The sequence below is a fragment of the Channa argus genome, chromosome 7, assembly GCF_033026475.1.
Source record: "Channa argus isolate prfri chromosome 7, Channa argus male v1.0, whole genome shotgun sequence".
Lineage (NCBI taxonomy): Eukaryota > Metazoa > Chordata > Actinopteri > Anabantiformes > Channidae > Channa > Channa argus.
Window position 1 is genome coordinate 15,514,625 of NC_090203.1, and position 16,023 is coordinate 15,530,647.

The window sequence follows — 16,023 nt, forward strand, 5'->3', positions numbered from 1 at the left end:
TGTGAAAATGTCACACTGCAATTTTTTCACACCAACTGAAATATAAATATAATTTGTTTTTTTCTTGGCCAAAATGCAGCAAAACATGATTCCAAGAATGTGTCAGTTATGACTGGGGTTTTAACTTTTTATATACAGTATCTCTGGGTTACTTTATTGTTTGTTATCTGCCCCTTACTATAAGTCTTTGTCTGTGTCATCCTTGGGCATTCTGAGGAGCATATTGTATTGTGGCAAACTACTGTTATTGCGAGGCATCCACTTTCCTGACTTATTTTAGATTTGTTTTTGCTGTTCCCATAATATTACTGGCAACTAACATTTTTATTGGAACAGTGAGTCAGTCTTTCATTCAGAGTTAATGGAGCTCTCCCTATTTGGTAAAAAACCCAATACACTACATTATTGTCAATATGAATTTAGCTAGCTTTCATACTGCCAGACTCTTTGTTTAAAAGTCTTGCTGCATTGTTGGCCCCCTCTCATCCACATTACTTCATGTATTCAACAGGTTATTAAGAATATCATTCATATCAGGGACGTTACACTGCTGCGCTCTGTTTACACTCACTCACACATTTTCTGAACTGTGATGCTTCAAGTCTCTTTACTCATTTTTTGCTCAGACAGTGTGCATGATATTGTGTACTAACTGTGGCATTTATTTAAATACCATTAGTATCCTCTTGACTCCCCTATCTTTGAATTACATGGCTGAAGATTACACTACACTGGCAGCATGTTATTAAATTTGCTGTATTTGACTTCTACTGCCACAGCATTCATTTGCATTTCATGGACATTGTTTTAATAGAGATTAATTATGTATAATTTGTAGCTTAATTGTTTGAATGCATTTACTTGGTTTTTATTTTTTGCATAGGCCCTGCATTTGTCAGAACAAAACCTTATTCTATATACTTATATTTATAATTGCTTATAGTAGCAGAAAACCCTATTTTCTGCTACTGTGACCTGATTTTTAAAGGCACTACTTTTTATACTCTTATTAAAGACACTGATTTTGGATACGGTTACTCAATATAAATACTGCTTTATAAGCTAAGAAAAGTTTATGATAATTTTTTCAAAGTTTTTCAAATTACAAATTCTAAAATACTCTTAATATTAGTAAATACTGCTGCAATGATACTGAACCATGCTATGAAGTCCCCTGTTATGATTGGAGAAAATCTATACTTTTGATTTGAAGCTGTTTAGTGTGTTACTGATGCAACTCTATTTGAAATCAAAGCCGTCGATACTCAGATCTCTGTCTGGGTCGAGTTCACTGTGGGTGTTGATGAAGCTATGACCAATGTCACACCAGTTGTTTTATTCCTCCACTCTTTCTTTCTCTTTCATTTCCTGGTGGAGTTTATACTATTTGGTGTGCATCTTGTCTGCCATCTGGAGAAAATTCCTTCTGCGTCTGTCTGATTTCTCCCCAAACAGAATGGTTTCACATGAGTAGAAACTACTTCCTGCCCAGGAGTGTACTTTCTCTCAGCATCTGTCAGAATGCGAACCATGTTCCGCTGTATGCGCATGGTCTACTCTATTCACTGTTAATTAAAGAAGGTAGTCTCTGTTGATGGTCACACCCGAGAGCCATGTTCTTCCTATTTAAGAGGTATTTCATCTGTGAAGCATGCTACGTTCAACACATCTAATTTTCACTTATTGAGTAATTTTATGTCCTGTATTTAATCCCTGCAATTCGCTGTGTCCAGCCAAGAAATACTCCAGCACATAACAACCTGGCAAACCACAAAGAAATGCTTTATGCTCTGGCTTTAGTATCGATTGAATAAAGAAGGTACATATTATTAAGTGATCTGTAAAGGTGATCGTAGGTGGAAAGTACTGGATCAGCAAGACTAATTTGTTTGTTTTTGCTGTACACTGAGGACATTTGTGAGACTTAAGATGAAAAAACTTATATCAGATGAAAGTTGCAAATTTTAGATTTCGCTTCTTGGTTTTTACACCTTGATATGTCAACTGGTAACTAGTTCTAATTGATGAAGCTGTAGCCAATACAACCCAATGGAATATCCTAAAGAAAAAAACAAACCACTGATATACTGAGCAACATGCACACAACAGGTTGGCCAAGGAAAACAACAGCTGATAACAGAAACATTGTGAGAGCTCTCAAGAAAAACCCCAAATCAACTGTAATGTTACCAACAACCAAGAGCAGAGTTGAATGGATGGCGATCCACCACTGGAAGAAAATATCTTGAGCAGAAAAAGAGGCCATACCACAAGATGCAAACGCCTCATCAGCAATCAGAATCAAAAAGCGGTGATAGAGTTTGCAAAAAAGTGCATAGGTGATCCACAAAATTTCGGGAACATTGTTTTATGGACTGCTTAAACCCAGGTGAACCTCTATCAAAGTGATGGAAAAACCAAAGTGTGGAAGAAGAAAGAATCTGCTTATGATCCACTCCTTACAAATCTGTGGAACATGGTTACGGTCATGGCTTGGCCTTGCACGGCTGTTTTTGTAGGAAGCTCAATAAATTATCAATAACATAAATAATAATTATTGACGATTTAATGGTCACAGTACAATTAATTCAGAGGGATACCACAACAATTTGTTTAATTGATAAAGAAAGGATTCAAAACTAATTGAGAGGAGCTTCATCATGTGGCCAGACCATGATCCAAAATATGCTGCTAGCATAAAATAGGACTTCATAAGAAGGAATAAAAATGAAAGCTTCACCAGATCTTAACCCAACTGAACATGCATTTCATCTGCTGGAGAGGAGATTAAAGGGAGAACCCACCCAAAACAAGCGGAAAATGAATGAGGCTGCAGTAAAAGCCTGAAATAGCTATTTAAAGTAGAAACCAACAGTTTGAAGATGTCAGTGAGTCACAAGCTTGATTCAGTTATCGCAAATAGTAGTATTTGTAATCAAATACTAAGTTTGCTTAAATTTATGTTAAACATCACTGCTTGAATACATTTGGAAGATATGAAATGATATGATAAGATTTAATACAGAAGTTGCCATCGTTTATATTGTTTACTGTAATGAAGTGTAAATACCATCAAATGAAAACTGAAATTCTGAAATGTCTTCTAATATCCATCTTGTGATCTTGTCAGTGTACAGTAAAATCAAATGAACTAGCTATGCTGTCAATTTGGAGGGGATTGCATTTAGCACACAGACATGATGTGAGGATTGACATTTCTCATCAGGTCCATGTAAAAGAGCTGAATATTAGTTGTCCGTTGTATTCGAATCCATTATTTTTGTGATAAGTGACAAATTCAGGAGTTTAATTTCAAAGTTGCTGCAGATCGAGTGATGCATAAAGCTGGAACTGTGTAGGTGGACACTGAGTGGCTTCACACTCACAAACCCAGTCCCCCAGAACTGGAGGCCCTATTGTCATCAGCATGAAGTGTCTGGATGGATGTATCTGTCAATGGTTGGCACTGACTTGCTCCACATTACAGTGGACAGATTGTCATAAAATCAGCCTCCACTCACACCCACGTCTGTCTTCCCATGTCACTCATCCTCTGAAATGTACTGTCATTCTCCATGATAACAGGTTAGTTAAGAGATGGAGGAGTCTTCACGCTCTGTGTGGACATGAGGATGAGTGGAGCTGAAGCTATTAGCAGTGACACGATAATGTGCTGCTGTTGCTCTCTTTAAACCTTGAAAATTTAGCTCACTAACGCAGCCTGTCCATCACAGCGTGTCCCTAGTCACGTGAATAAAGTCTCACTTTAATAGAGTACTTACATGCAATAAACAACATAATAAATTGTATGTTTTTCTGCTTGTTATTTACATGGACTGTTGTTGGCTTGTGCCTTGCTCCTGGGGTCCTGTATCCCTCCTGAGCGGTCACAGTGTTCTGCTGCTCTAAGCGTTCTTAGCCTAATGCCATCCAGCACTAGGCTTTTCAAATGAGGCCTATGCGGTTACCAAGGATACCATGTCGTCTGAAACCTTAGACCCATCGGAGTCCATACAATGATCCTTTCCAGTCATCGACTCCTTTTCACTCTGCTTCTCATCTAACTTACGCACGGCCTAGACCCCTGTGCTTTCATCTTGTTTCTTGCTCAGTGAGGAGAAAACTACAGGCAAGAAGCAGAAGTGGAGAAGGAGAGAGAGAGTGGAAGAGATGCCGTCTTGAGTTGACAATGATTCACAACAAAGAGGGTCTGTTAGAGAGGGACAATAAAATGGATACCAAGAAATAGACAGAGGCAAAGTGACAGTAGATTGTAATTTTGTGTGAAAACAACTTAAAAATTAATTTGAAGTGAGCTGGTTTGCATACAAAAGTCACATCCTGATCTTCATTTTAAACTGAACCGTGTGTTTGATTTGCTTTTACGTTATAACAGCTGCAGTCACAGGAAAAAATCAGTTTGCATAGAGATGAGATGCAGCAGGAAACATTTTATCGTATAAGGGTCAAGGTGCGTTAGAAAACCCAGCTTTTTTTTTGTTGTGCTTTTGCGGAATAACTTTCCTGCAGTAGATATGTTCCTTGTAATTGGGATGGTTTTCATAAATTTACTTGTCACATGTAGGATAAATTAAGCAAAAGCCTAATTTTCAAAATCTCTATCATTCTTTGTGTCATTTGAGATCCCCCTCCACTCACAAACGTGTTTTGCTTATTGTTATTGAAGTTTTTTCAGCCTCACTGTGCAAGCTGTTCTATGTGCAGAGATTGATCCCAGAAGGTTTTTCAAATTCATCTGCTGAGGGGGGAAAGTTCTCCATGCTCATCTTGAATCTGAGTTTCAATACATGCATGCAGGTGTCAGAATGAGTTTGTGACATAACAAAAAAGAAAAAATTTAATAATCAAGACAATATTTGTGGGAAACAACATAATATGGAAGGGTTAAAGTGGTTAGGGCGTGAGATCTTTGCCCACTGCACATGAAAAAAGTGTTTTTCTTTATTTTGCTTTATTTTTGGAAGCCCTTTAGTAGTTTGAAACATTTGCACGTTATTAAAGTCAGTTTCCCCAGAGCCCATGGTGAAGTAGCTTGTTGTGTCATCATATTTAATTAGTAATAATAGAAAACAAATATTCACATTTATCAAGTTAAAGAAAACTGAAAAATAGTTTTTGCACAATTAAATTAATCATATCAAAATAAATGATTAGTAATTGATTAATTGTTGATTCACTGATGATTTCACCTCTTATAGAGAGCCTTTAACTGCATTTGCAGGTGCTGAATCCAATGGGTTGGGATGCTTTTGGACTTCCAGCTGAGAACGCAGCCATTGAGAGAGGTCTTGACCCAGAGGAGTGGACTAAAAGGTACATGAAATGTTACATCGGCTCCTATTAGCATTCATCATTTAGTTGCACCCTCAGGGATTTCATGCAGAGAGATTCTCAGGTACAGGGGCTCAGATACAGAAGGGGGCATGTAACAGTATGGAGCTAATTTGAATTATGTTCCGGTATTACAGTCATGAATAATAAATACATCCTACCTATTATTTGCCTAGTAGACATTGTAAGCAGACAATGTGCTTTACACTCACATTTCTGAGTATACTACTGCTGTTAAGTAATGGTGTTATTTTTTACCATTACAAAGAAAAAAGGCAGGTTTGTTTAGCATTTCACCGGAAACCCTGAGCAATTCCACATATTTTTGGATTCTTGGTCTTTATGTAATGTAAAGTGACATCACTGTAACAAACCTTGCAAGATAGGTCATGTTGTGCTAAAAACTGATACATAATTCTAATAGCACTAAAGTTATACAGTTCCAAAACACAAAGAGACGTGATCCTTCATGTTTTTAATTATTTTGTGTCTTTGAAGCCATTCTGTGATGAGATGTCCTACTGCATCGCTCAGCTTATTTGAGATTCAGCTTGCTCACAGCCACCCTGACATTATCCTACAGTAAACCTTGATAAACTTGGGAAGGCAGATCCATAGGCAGCAAAGCAGCCTGAAATCATCGTCCTACCTCACTGTTGAGATGATGTTTTCATGTCAGTACAGGGCTATCCTTTTATGGCATATGTAGTGTTGTGTGTTCTTCTCAAATAATTTGTTTGTTTCATCAGTACATAAGACATTTTCCTTGTGTTGTAGAGGAGAACTACAGATGTTCTGCACTGTTGTTTTTTTTGGAGAGCAATGGCTTCTTCTGTAGTTTTCTGCCATGGATGCCATACCATGTTAAATTAACAGAGATGTTAACCAACTCCACTGAATCCTTCAAGCCTTTAACTGCCACTTTAGGTTTTTTTTTTTTTACCTCACTGTGTTTTCTGTATAGATTAGACTCCAGGTGACTCCAGTTGATGTTTTGTGACACTAGACGCCTAGTGTTGCCATTACTATATCCGCCTTTACTTTATCACTTTGTACGTTTAAAGGTTTAAGAATGACATGGAAGATCATGATCATGTTTGTGTTTTTCAGCTAACAAATATAGTGTTTGTTAATATTTGTGAGTTTGGTGAAGATCAGATCACATTTCATGATTAATGTATGCAGAAAACCAGAAAATTTCAACCAATGCCACAGTATATAAGAGAGGGGCACTTTTGATTAATTTGGGAAATGGACATGTGTTTGAACTCCCAGCGCCCCTCTGCCCATCCCTGCCTTCCCTAACATTGCTGTTTTTTCTTCCTTCCTCAGTAACATAGAGTTGATGCGTCAGCAGCTGGACCGCCTTGGTCTGTGCTTCAACTGGGACCGGGTGAGTAGATAAAAGAACCCAGCATCAAACAGAGGGGTGGGCATCTTTTAAGTCCAGGTGTCTCACTCTTGCATGTGTGTGACATCTCACACTGCTGACCTGACTCTGGCTGTCCCTGACAGGAGGTGACCACTTGTCTTCCAGACTACTACAGGTGGACACAGTATCTGTTTATCAAGCTCTTTGAAGCAGGGCTGGCATATCAGAAAGAGGTATGAATGGCCAATTCTGGCTTTCTTTTGAAAGGAATAATATAATTAGTTTAGGTTTGAAGGAACTGACAGTTGCAGAAATAGTTGAGAGAGGTAGAATAAGAATGAATTGAAAAAAGAGTGCTTGGTAGAAGACCTGTGATTAACTTTAATAAAAAGGGGCCTTGAAATAAGCCTTTAGACTGTCTTATACATATAACTGCTTCGTAAGATTTTTCTGTATTTCTTGTGTGTTTGTGTCCAGGCTGTGGTGAACTGGGACCCCATTGACCAGACAGTATTGGCTGATGAGCAGGTGGATGAAAATGGTCGTTCATGGAGGTCTGGTGCTCTGGTGGAGCAGAGGTTGCTCACACAGTGGTTCATCAAAACCACAAATTATGCCAAGGTATGGCTGTTTGGTGTGCATGTTTGCGTATATATGTGAAATTAAAATCAAGTTAAACTATAAAGCCTGTACCTGACCAATTTGGAGCGCCATAGCAAAGGGTTTTAGATTTGTATTATTATTTGTCTTTAATAATCTAAACGTATGTATTTATAAATTGTCTTTATAGATAGAATTAGTGCAGATTCATGGGCAAAATTATATCTGTAACACAATCAAGCTCACAAAAAGTGCAGAAATGTGAATACTTTCTGATGCGTGCGTGCGTGCGTGCGTTTTAGAGACTAGAGTTGTCTGAATGACTGGTCTCCAGCTTCATATTGGCCAAAGTGACCAGGGAACCCCTCTGATAACAATCATGTCTTTTCATGACACTTTAGTAGCAGCAGCTGCAGCCCTGCCTCTCAGGTTCTGCAATCAGACCCCTGGTGATCATCATTTGTAGACTAGCATCTCCTGAACAAGGCAAGAAAGGTTTGTGGAGCCTGGGTAATACCACCACGCTTCCTGCCTGACTGATGACAAGCATCCAACTTTTTTAGCACAGTGATAAACAGATCTGATGCAAAGTGAACTTTTCCCCTTTGGACCTATATGAATCACTTGTTTATGCATTATACATGCAGTCCATATATATGTACAGTACATGTAGGCAAGCATGCACAAACACACTCAGTGTACAGAGGGAGCCTTCGAGGGGACCCTGGACAAACAATGGGCTGAAAGGTGACATCTTAAAATGTGTTGTTTTGTCTGCCTGAAACCACAACCATTATGCTTACAATTATATACAATGTGCTGTCATATGTAAGCAGGTAAAAGCAGAGAAAGATTGACATTGCTCGTTAAAAATATCTTGTATGCATTATCCAAACAATTGCAGTCTTTGCTGTCGATTGACCAGTTCATTTCAGTTGTTTCAGATCCACATGTTCCTGTCATATTGGTGAGACAAACTGATACTTTGCGCATGAAAGGCAGTCCAAGTTTATAGTATAATAAAGTCTGTCGTTTATGTGAGTGGATTTTCAAAATATAGTATGTGAAAATAAAAACCGGTGCCTGGGCGGTGTAAAGTCAGTATAAACACTTTATTATTTCTGCACTGAAAAAGGTGACAAAAAAATATGTAGGTTTAAATAAATTTTCTAAAAACTGCTAAAACACAAGTTTGTCCTCTGTGGGTTTGTTAATTTCTTTGGCAATTTTGTCATTTGATTTAAAAAAAAAAAAAAATCCCCTGTGTCCGTAGTCAGGCGTCAGTGAAGTCGCCAATGTTGTGTCAGAGGTGTGAGTGGAGGTGGAAGCAGCCTACTGTGACAATGTGTTCTTGCATTTCTAATTTTCTTTTGATGAACAGAGAAGTGGGAAGAAGGGAGAGGAAGGTGTTGAGGAAAAGAAGTGAGAAAGACAGATGGAAAGAAAGGAGGACCATGTCAAACCCGAGCAAGCCACATTTAAAAAAAAAAGTGCTGTAATTGGACTGCGATTTCCTGCGTGTGTGTTTGTCTGCTCGCCTGTACACATGCTCGAGTCTGTTAGACAACATTAACTTCAGACAATATTACAATGCAATATTCAGTTGTCATCGGTTCAGCTGTCAGACTGCCACATTGGACACAGAGAGTTTTTTTCGTGAATCATAACCTTATTGTTTCTTCCAGGACACAGATGACTGCATGTTATTACTAAGATTGATATTTTTGATGTTTGTAGGATGCTAAATTATCTCATGGCAGCAGTAGAGTTTTTTAATTTCATGCATAATCACACTTGTTGCACTCCTGCCTATTATATCACACTGACATCTAAATGATTCACAAACTCATTGCAATGCTGAAGTGCAGTAATGCACAAATGTCTGCGTAGCTTCTAAACACAGACTGCATGTAACTTGGAGTTTCTTGTTTCAAATCATTGAAAATGCCTCTACCTGCATGGCTGCATTATGTAATAGTTTTGTGTACTTGATTTATTTTTCTCTCTCATAGACACACAAACACAGTCCTGCATTATTGCTATACCACTTTTCTCTCAAGCTTTTCTTTGTTGCCATGGAGACTACTGTCCTTGCTGTACATCATTCACTTCCAAACTATATTTTCTAGTCCAGGAAAGTAAAAACATTTACTGCCTCTTACTTCAAAGCCATCAGTGGTAATCTGTCATTGCTTTTTCTTTTTTCACTTGGTAACAACTTGGCTGTGTTTTCTTTAAGGGCCTCTTAGTCATGCTGGGATGTATGTCTCTTTTTTCCCTATCTAGAGCAAATAACTAGCTGACTTCTTTGAATTACAATGAAATTTAGAAATTATGTTGGAAAAAAACAGAACTTTTTAAATATAATCAGGTGTCAGTATTATTGAAATCTTCTTTCTTCTTCTTTGCCTTTCGGCTGTTCCCTTTCAGGGTCGCCACAGCGAATCATGTGCCTCCATCTAACTTCTCTCACACCAACTAACTTCATGTCCTCCCTCACTACATCCATAAATCTCCTTTTGGTCTTCCTCTAGACCTCCTGCCTGGCAACTACAACCTCATCCATACATCCTTCTACTGATATAATCACAGTTTCTCCTCTGTACAAGTCCAAACCACCTCAATCTGGCCTCTCTGACTTTATCTCCAGAACCTCTAACATAAGCTGTCCCTCTGATGTCCTCATTCCTGATCCTGTCCATCCTCGGCATTGCAGTGACTTGACTTTAACCATTTCATTTTAGGAAATTTCGATGTACTAATGTCGGAATATTGCATTTCTTTTAGTTCAAGACGACAAATTACAGCATAGCAAAAATGGGTAAAATAATTAGATATTTTAATTGATAATAAGCAATAAGGGAACTTTTGTAGTAAAACTCAAGAACAATTCCCTCACACATATGGAGAAAATACACAGAAAATGCAGACGCAGTATGTCATTCGTGAGACACAAACAAAACAAAACATTAAACAAGACTACAAAATGGGAATACAGTAGAAGGTTTTATAAACTTTTGTACTGTGATTATGTTAGTGGTGGTACAGTGGAGCAAAGAGACAAATATTTACTTCAAAAATGAGGAGCTGACAGTCATAATAAAACTGGATACAACAAAGAAGCTGATGCATAGACAAATGGAAAGAATTAGTTAACCAGATTACTTACATATAATTTATTAAAGCAGTCTGATTTAATGTTGAATGTTTTGAAACACAATGGGGTGAGTGATCATGTTGTATAAAGTGAAAGCATGGAGGTAATAAATAATTTGTGTTTAATAAGTTTTTTTTCTCACATAATTTTTTTTTCCTTTTACTTTCTCTTGCCCCTTCTTTTATGAGTCATAATGTTTTCCATGTTTAGTTATCAGTATTGCTAATAGTGATAATAATTTTAAAAGCATTATTAATATTTAATAAATTCTTTTATAAAACTATAATAAACATAAAAATAACCAAAATACATATTGTTGAATAAATCAATAGCCTATAATGGTACTTACTAAAAAATCCATGGCTGACATTCTCTGCAGCCATGCTCGTGATGACTATGGTCAGTGTTTACATTTGTATTGATATCACTGCAATGAGGTACTGCCTGCTGAGTGGCACTGTGAGGAGGATTTCGATTAACAGGTTTTGACAGACCGAAAAGGAAACAGAGAGTTTTAACATCTCTGGCCTTAGCCCAGCTTCTGGCTTTTTGGCCTCATCCTCATTGATATGCATAGCTTCCTTTAATCATGCACAATAACTGTTGTGGAGCATGCGCGTGAGATTGAGGAAGTGTGCACACTTACAGCCCATTGCTTTGTAATATCAGAGAAAGAAGGGTGAGTGGAGGTCAGGATTTTTAAAAATCCCTCACTAGCTGCATAATCTGACCTGTTCGACTCTGCTGCTTTGTCAGAATAAATTGGCTAGGCTTTGAAAGAGGCCACGAGAGTTTGAGTCAATGACATTATCCTAGACAGCCACGTACTCACAAGGAACTGGTGGCCCCCTTTCAAAATGTATCTCTTTTTCACAGTACAGTGGGAAATTAGCTCTTTGCAAACTTGTTTTAAGTAGAAAACTTGTGTCTTTGTTCCTATCCGTCCCCAGCCTCTCCTGGATGCTCTGGCAGACCTTCCAGAGTGGTACGGGGTCAAAGCCATGCAGGCAAACTGGATTGGAGAGTGCACCGGCTGCTACTTCGATTTCAAACTCAAGGTAAATCTCAACACCCTTCTCCCCTGCTCACTTTTTACTTATTCATTATTCTTGCCTTCTTTCAATCTGTTTTCACCACCAGATTTTCTGTTGTCCCCTCATCCACCCTCTGTTTTTCATCTTATTCCCTCCAAGCACTGATTGCTTTCTCTATTTTAGATTCTTCAACACCCTGTGTTTCTATTACAAATCTTGTACCAAATACACAAAAATCTTCAATTTGTTGTTCGGATTCAGCAGGTACATCCATCTGCAAGTGGGAATTTTCCTCAAACATGTCATAGATTAGTTTGTGTTGAGTTTTCTGTAAGCCGTGTTTGCAGTTCTTCACACGTCAATCGTTTTAAACTGAGTGGTCACAAAAGCCAGCTGAGAAGCCTGTGAGCACATTTTATTAAACCACTCTCTTGAATGTCTTCATATTCTCTCTCTCTCTCTCTCTCTCTCTCTCTCTCTCTCTCTCTATCTCTCTATCTCTCTATCTCTCTATCTCTCTATCTCTCTATCTCTCTATCTCTCTATCTCTCTATCTCTCTATCTATCTATCTATCTATCTATATATAATGGCCAAAATTGTTGCCATTCTTTAGTAGGAAAATATTAGACAGGATAAATTAAAACAAAGTTATTGGGATGTCATTGCATTGCTAAAAAAAAAAGTTTTCAGTAACAGTAGCTCAGCATTTGAGGTTTGACTTTATTTTACTTTCTGGTCACAAATTTTTAACTGAATTGTTTCAGCACTAAAATCAATTATTAGTATTAAGAAAAAATGTCTCTGTGTCTGAAATGGTAATTATGACCGAACATAACTTACTTTTTAACCTGCTCATCGTAGAACATGGTAGACATGATCATTTACACCACTTAGTCTGACAGCCTGAGGAGTCATACAGCCGCCCTCAGTGTAACTCGGCTGCAGCTGTCAACATGATCTGGGAGGTTCCCAAATACTTCTTCCAATATTTTCCAGGTGAATGGTGAGGAGACGGGGGAGACGCTGTCAGCATACTGCTCCTACCCAGAGATGGTGTTCGGAGCAGCTTACCTGGCCATCCTGCCCTCCCACAGGCTGCTGCACGGAAGCACCTCAGTCCGCTCCACCCTGGAGAAAGCCTTTCAGCCAGGCAGAGGTAAGCATCAATTTGCACCGATCCCTGTGTATGGGTATCTTGTTAAAGTGCATTAGTATTTTTTTGTTTGTTTGAGGAAGTTCACGATTTAGATAATTTTTCTTGCCAGCACTATGATTAATTGCTTACAAAGGTCACATTCCCCCCACTTTACACATGCAATCTTGAATAAGTTTTTGTGATCCTTTGCATATTATCTTTGTTCTGTACTGAGCAGTGCGTAATTGACAAAATGCATTCAAATGTGAAAACGTCCTCACAAGACTAAGAATTATGTGAATTTTTCTACACATTTTTTAAACACGAAACTAACATGGCATGGCTGTAGTTAATTGAGTGTACATTCAATGGGATTCCCCTGCATTTTTTCTGTCTCAGTTGTGGATGATTAATGGATAATGAAATGATCTATGCTCTTCAGACTCCCTGACAAAGGTCAGTGCTCGCAACTTGTTCACTGGCCACGAGGTTCCAGTGGTCATCTCACACAAGGAGGCATTTGATGGCTATCTAGACACTGTTATTGGTAAGTTATCAGTTTCTGCACATAGGAAATTATAATCCATATGGATTTTGGGCTGATACTGTAGATAGAATATATGAACCAATTCAAATATTTGACGACCTAATTTAATTTAAACTAATTTTCCCCAAAAAGGTAAAAGATTTATTTGGAAATTTTGTGACCGGCCCAGCATTCCTAACATTTAGAAAATAAGTATTTGTTCTATGTCTGTGCTATACAAAGTTGTTGTTGCTGTAAGGATATAAAAGCCACTGGGTGTGTGTCTCACGTAGTGTGGAGGTGGAACCCAAGGGACAGTTAAGGATTAGTCACATCACAACATGCTCAACATCACCACCAGGAGGATTTTTTTCTTATTCTCTCAAGGGATCACTTATGTATGTGTCTTGGTTTGTGCTTTCTTTTTAAATATGTGACCTGTTCATGATGCACTTGTGTTTTCAGGTATCCCAGACTGTACTGAGGAAGATCTGTCAGTGGCCAGAGCTCTAAATCTGAGATGGACCAAGGTGCTAAATAACAATGAAGATGGGATACAAACTTTGATCAACTCAGAGGAGGTCTGCAGTGTTGATTTTGATGACCACATCTTAGCTCATATGTAAACAGTTAATTTTTACTTTTAAGTATCTTATCAATTTATATGTTTTTTATATTTATATTATTTATATAATTCCTGTAGTTCTCCGGCCTCACTAGAGAGCAGGCGTTTGACTCTATTACCCAGAAGGCCAGAGAGCAGGAGGTCGGTGGCCACCTTACCAGTTCCAAGCTCAGGGACTGGTTAATATCAAGACAGCGATACTGGGGCACACCCATCCCTGTGGTGCACTGTGGATCTTGTGGTACTGTTGCAGTGCCTGAGGAGGAGTTACCGGTTGTTCTGCCAAAGCTGCCATCTCTTACAGGAAAGGGGGCGTCGCCTCTGGAGACTGCTCACAACTGGGTTAACTGCAAATGTCCCAGGTGAGAACTTTGCATCATTGCAATGCATTGTTTTATCCCCCATGCAGACACCCTTCTAAATTGTTTATATGGATAATGTTCTCATCAACCCGTGACATCATGGAGTAGCAGTAGGCATTAGAGTTATATAGCATGCTATCAGAAGTTTACAGACAGACTTTACTCTCACTGAGTCCAAACTGTAATCATTAAGAAGTTCTTCTGAAACTGTGGATGTACATATATTTGTTTACGGACAGAACTTGTCAGCTGCAGCTCATTGGCTGAGAAAAACAGTTTTGTATCCTTGTTCAAGTTGGCTCAAAGTCTACACTTGAGTTTTAAATGTATCTAGAGATTCTTATATTTAGTGGATTCCTTTTTGGAAAAAGCTCATCAGCTCGTCAACTTGTACAGCTATTCTCATTAAAATGAATTATAAAAATATTTAGATGTACTCTTATGCATGTGTAGCCAAAACACTCATCCAACTGACCAAATTAAATTAATAGTTATTTTAGTTAAGTTTTTTAATTGAACTAAAGATAAATATAAAAGGTTGTCACGTATAAATTGAATAGGACTGAAAATAAGATCAAAGTCAAAGTGTGCGTGTATTTCACTTGCTCAAAAGCATTAGGGTTTCAGACCCCATTTGCACAATGAGAAAACCACCCCTCCAAAGTTCCCATGAGCCATCTCCTGAAGCACGGTAACATTAGGAAATTAGAAGATTTGCTCAGCTGTGTGATGTTGTACATAGGATGCACGAAAGGTAGGGTGAGCGTTTATTATTATTTTTTCTTGGCTCTACATAAGCAATCGGGAAAATGATCCTGTCCATCATGGAGTGAAAATTGAATTATGTGTAATTCCTCTCAAGTGACAGTCTCTCCTCTGTACTTTCCGTATTTCCTCAGGAGACCAGCACAAACATAAATGAGCTGGCTGTCAGGCAGTCTGAGAGGACTGACATTTTTGCAAGAACACAGAGCACTGAGGGCGAGCCTGTGAATTGTGTGATTAACACTTTTGTTATGATGGGGTTATGTAAGGGGGGGCATCTATGACAGTAACAGCACGGGATGATGATGATGATGATGATGATGATAGAGGTTACATAAGCCCGCTGTGTCTGGAAAGATGCACACATACTGTACATGCATACACACATTTACCTTTTGTGTACAGGCATAATCACAAACACACATCTCAGTGAGATAGTTTGAAAGCATTTGAGAGTGCAGGATGTGTACTCAGCTTACATCTCCAGAGTTCCTCGCTGACATGGGAATTCCTCTGTGAATAAGACTAATCACTGTCATGGCACCATGTTGATTAAAACAGTGGCCTACTCAGTCGCAGATGGCACAAGTCATCAGATTGTGTTCACTCACTTCCACAAAGCTACTATAATTCCACCCATCACATGTGATTGATGGCTATAATCGCAAAGATGTCATTAACTCCCGTATTTCCATCTCCCTGTTGTTAAGTGTCTGTGGAAATTTGTTCCCTTTATTCATCGACTATGTCCAATTAAAGTTTGAGTGGAGCACAAACCAGCAGGATGATGAGAAATGGGTGGGTGAGGGGCAGAAGTGGAGTTTTATCTGTCCTTGAGGAAGTCATTTCCTGTGTGTTCATCATCTCTCTAACCCTCTGCAGCGCTGTAAATTGGCCTGCCAACTGAACCCTTAGTTTGCTTAGCCTGGTGAGGAAAGTCCGCATGCATGTGTGTGTTGTTCCATGAATTCACAGGTAAAGAGAAAGACCAACCAGTTAGCACAGCGCACACACATTCACAGGCAGCCAGGCAGAGACGCACACCAGCTGGAGGGCTGTTTTCCATGGGAAAGAGCTTTCATGGAGTGGGCAGC

The 16,023-nt window shown here is 38.7% G+C and overlaps 1 protein-coding gene across 2 annotated transcripts in view; it reads left to right on the forward strand.

Annotated features, from left to right (window-relative positions):
• Positions 1–16,023, forward strand: part of lars2 (leucyl-tRNA synthetase 2, mitochondrial) — a 29,639-nt gene that overhangs the window by 4,993 nt on the left and 8,623 nt on the right. For both annotated transcript variants that reach the window (XM_067511889.1, XM_067511890.1), the window contains 9 exons: positions 5,243–5,334; positions 6,685–6,745; positions 6,868–6,957; positions 7,202–7,345; positions 11,432–11,539; positions 12,513–12,672; positions 13,094–13,198; positions 13,643–13,758; positions 13,881–14,164. In XM_067511889.1, coding sequence (XP_067367990.1) covers positions 5,243–5,334; positions 6,685–6,745; positions 6,868–6,957; positions 7,202–7,345; positions 11,432–11,539; positions 12,513–12,672; positions 13,094–13,198; positions 13,643–13,758; positions 13,881–14,164 — 1,160 coding nt within the window. The remainder of the gene's footprint in view (positions 1–5,242; positions 5,335–6,684; positions 6,746–6,867; positions 6,958–7,201; positions 7,346–11,431; positions 11,540–12,512; positions 12,673–13,093; positions 13,199–13,642; positions 13,759–13,880; positions 14,165–16,023) is intronic.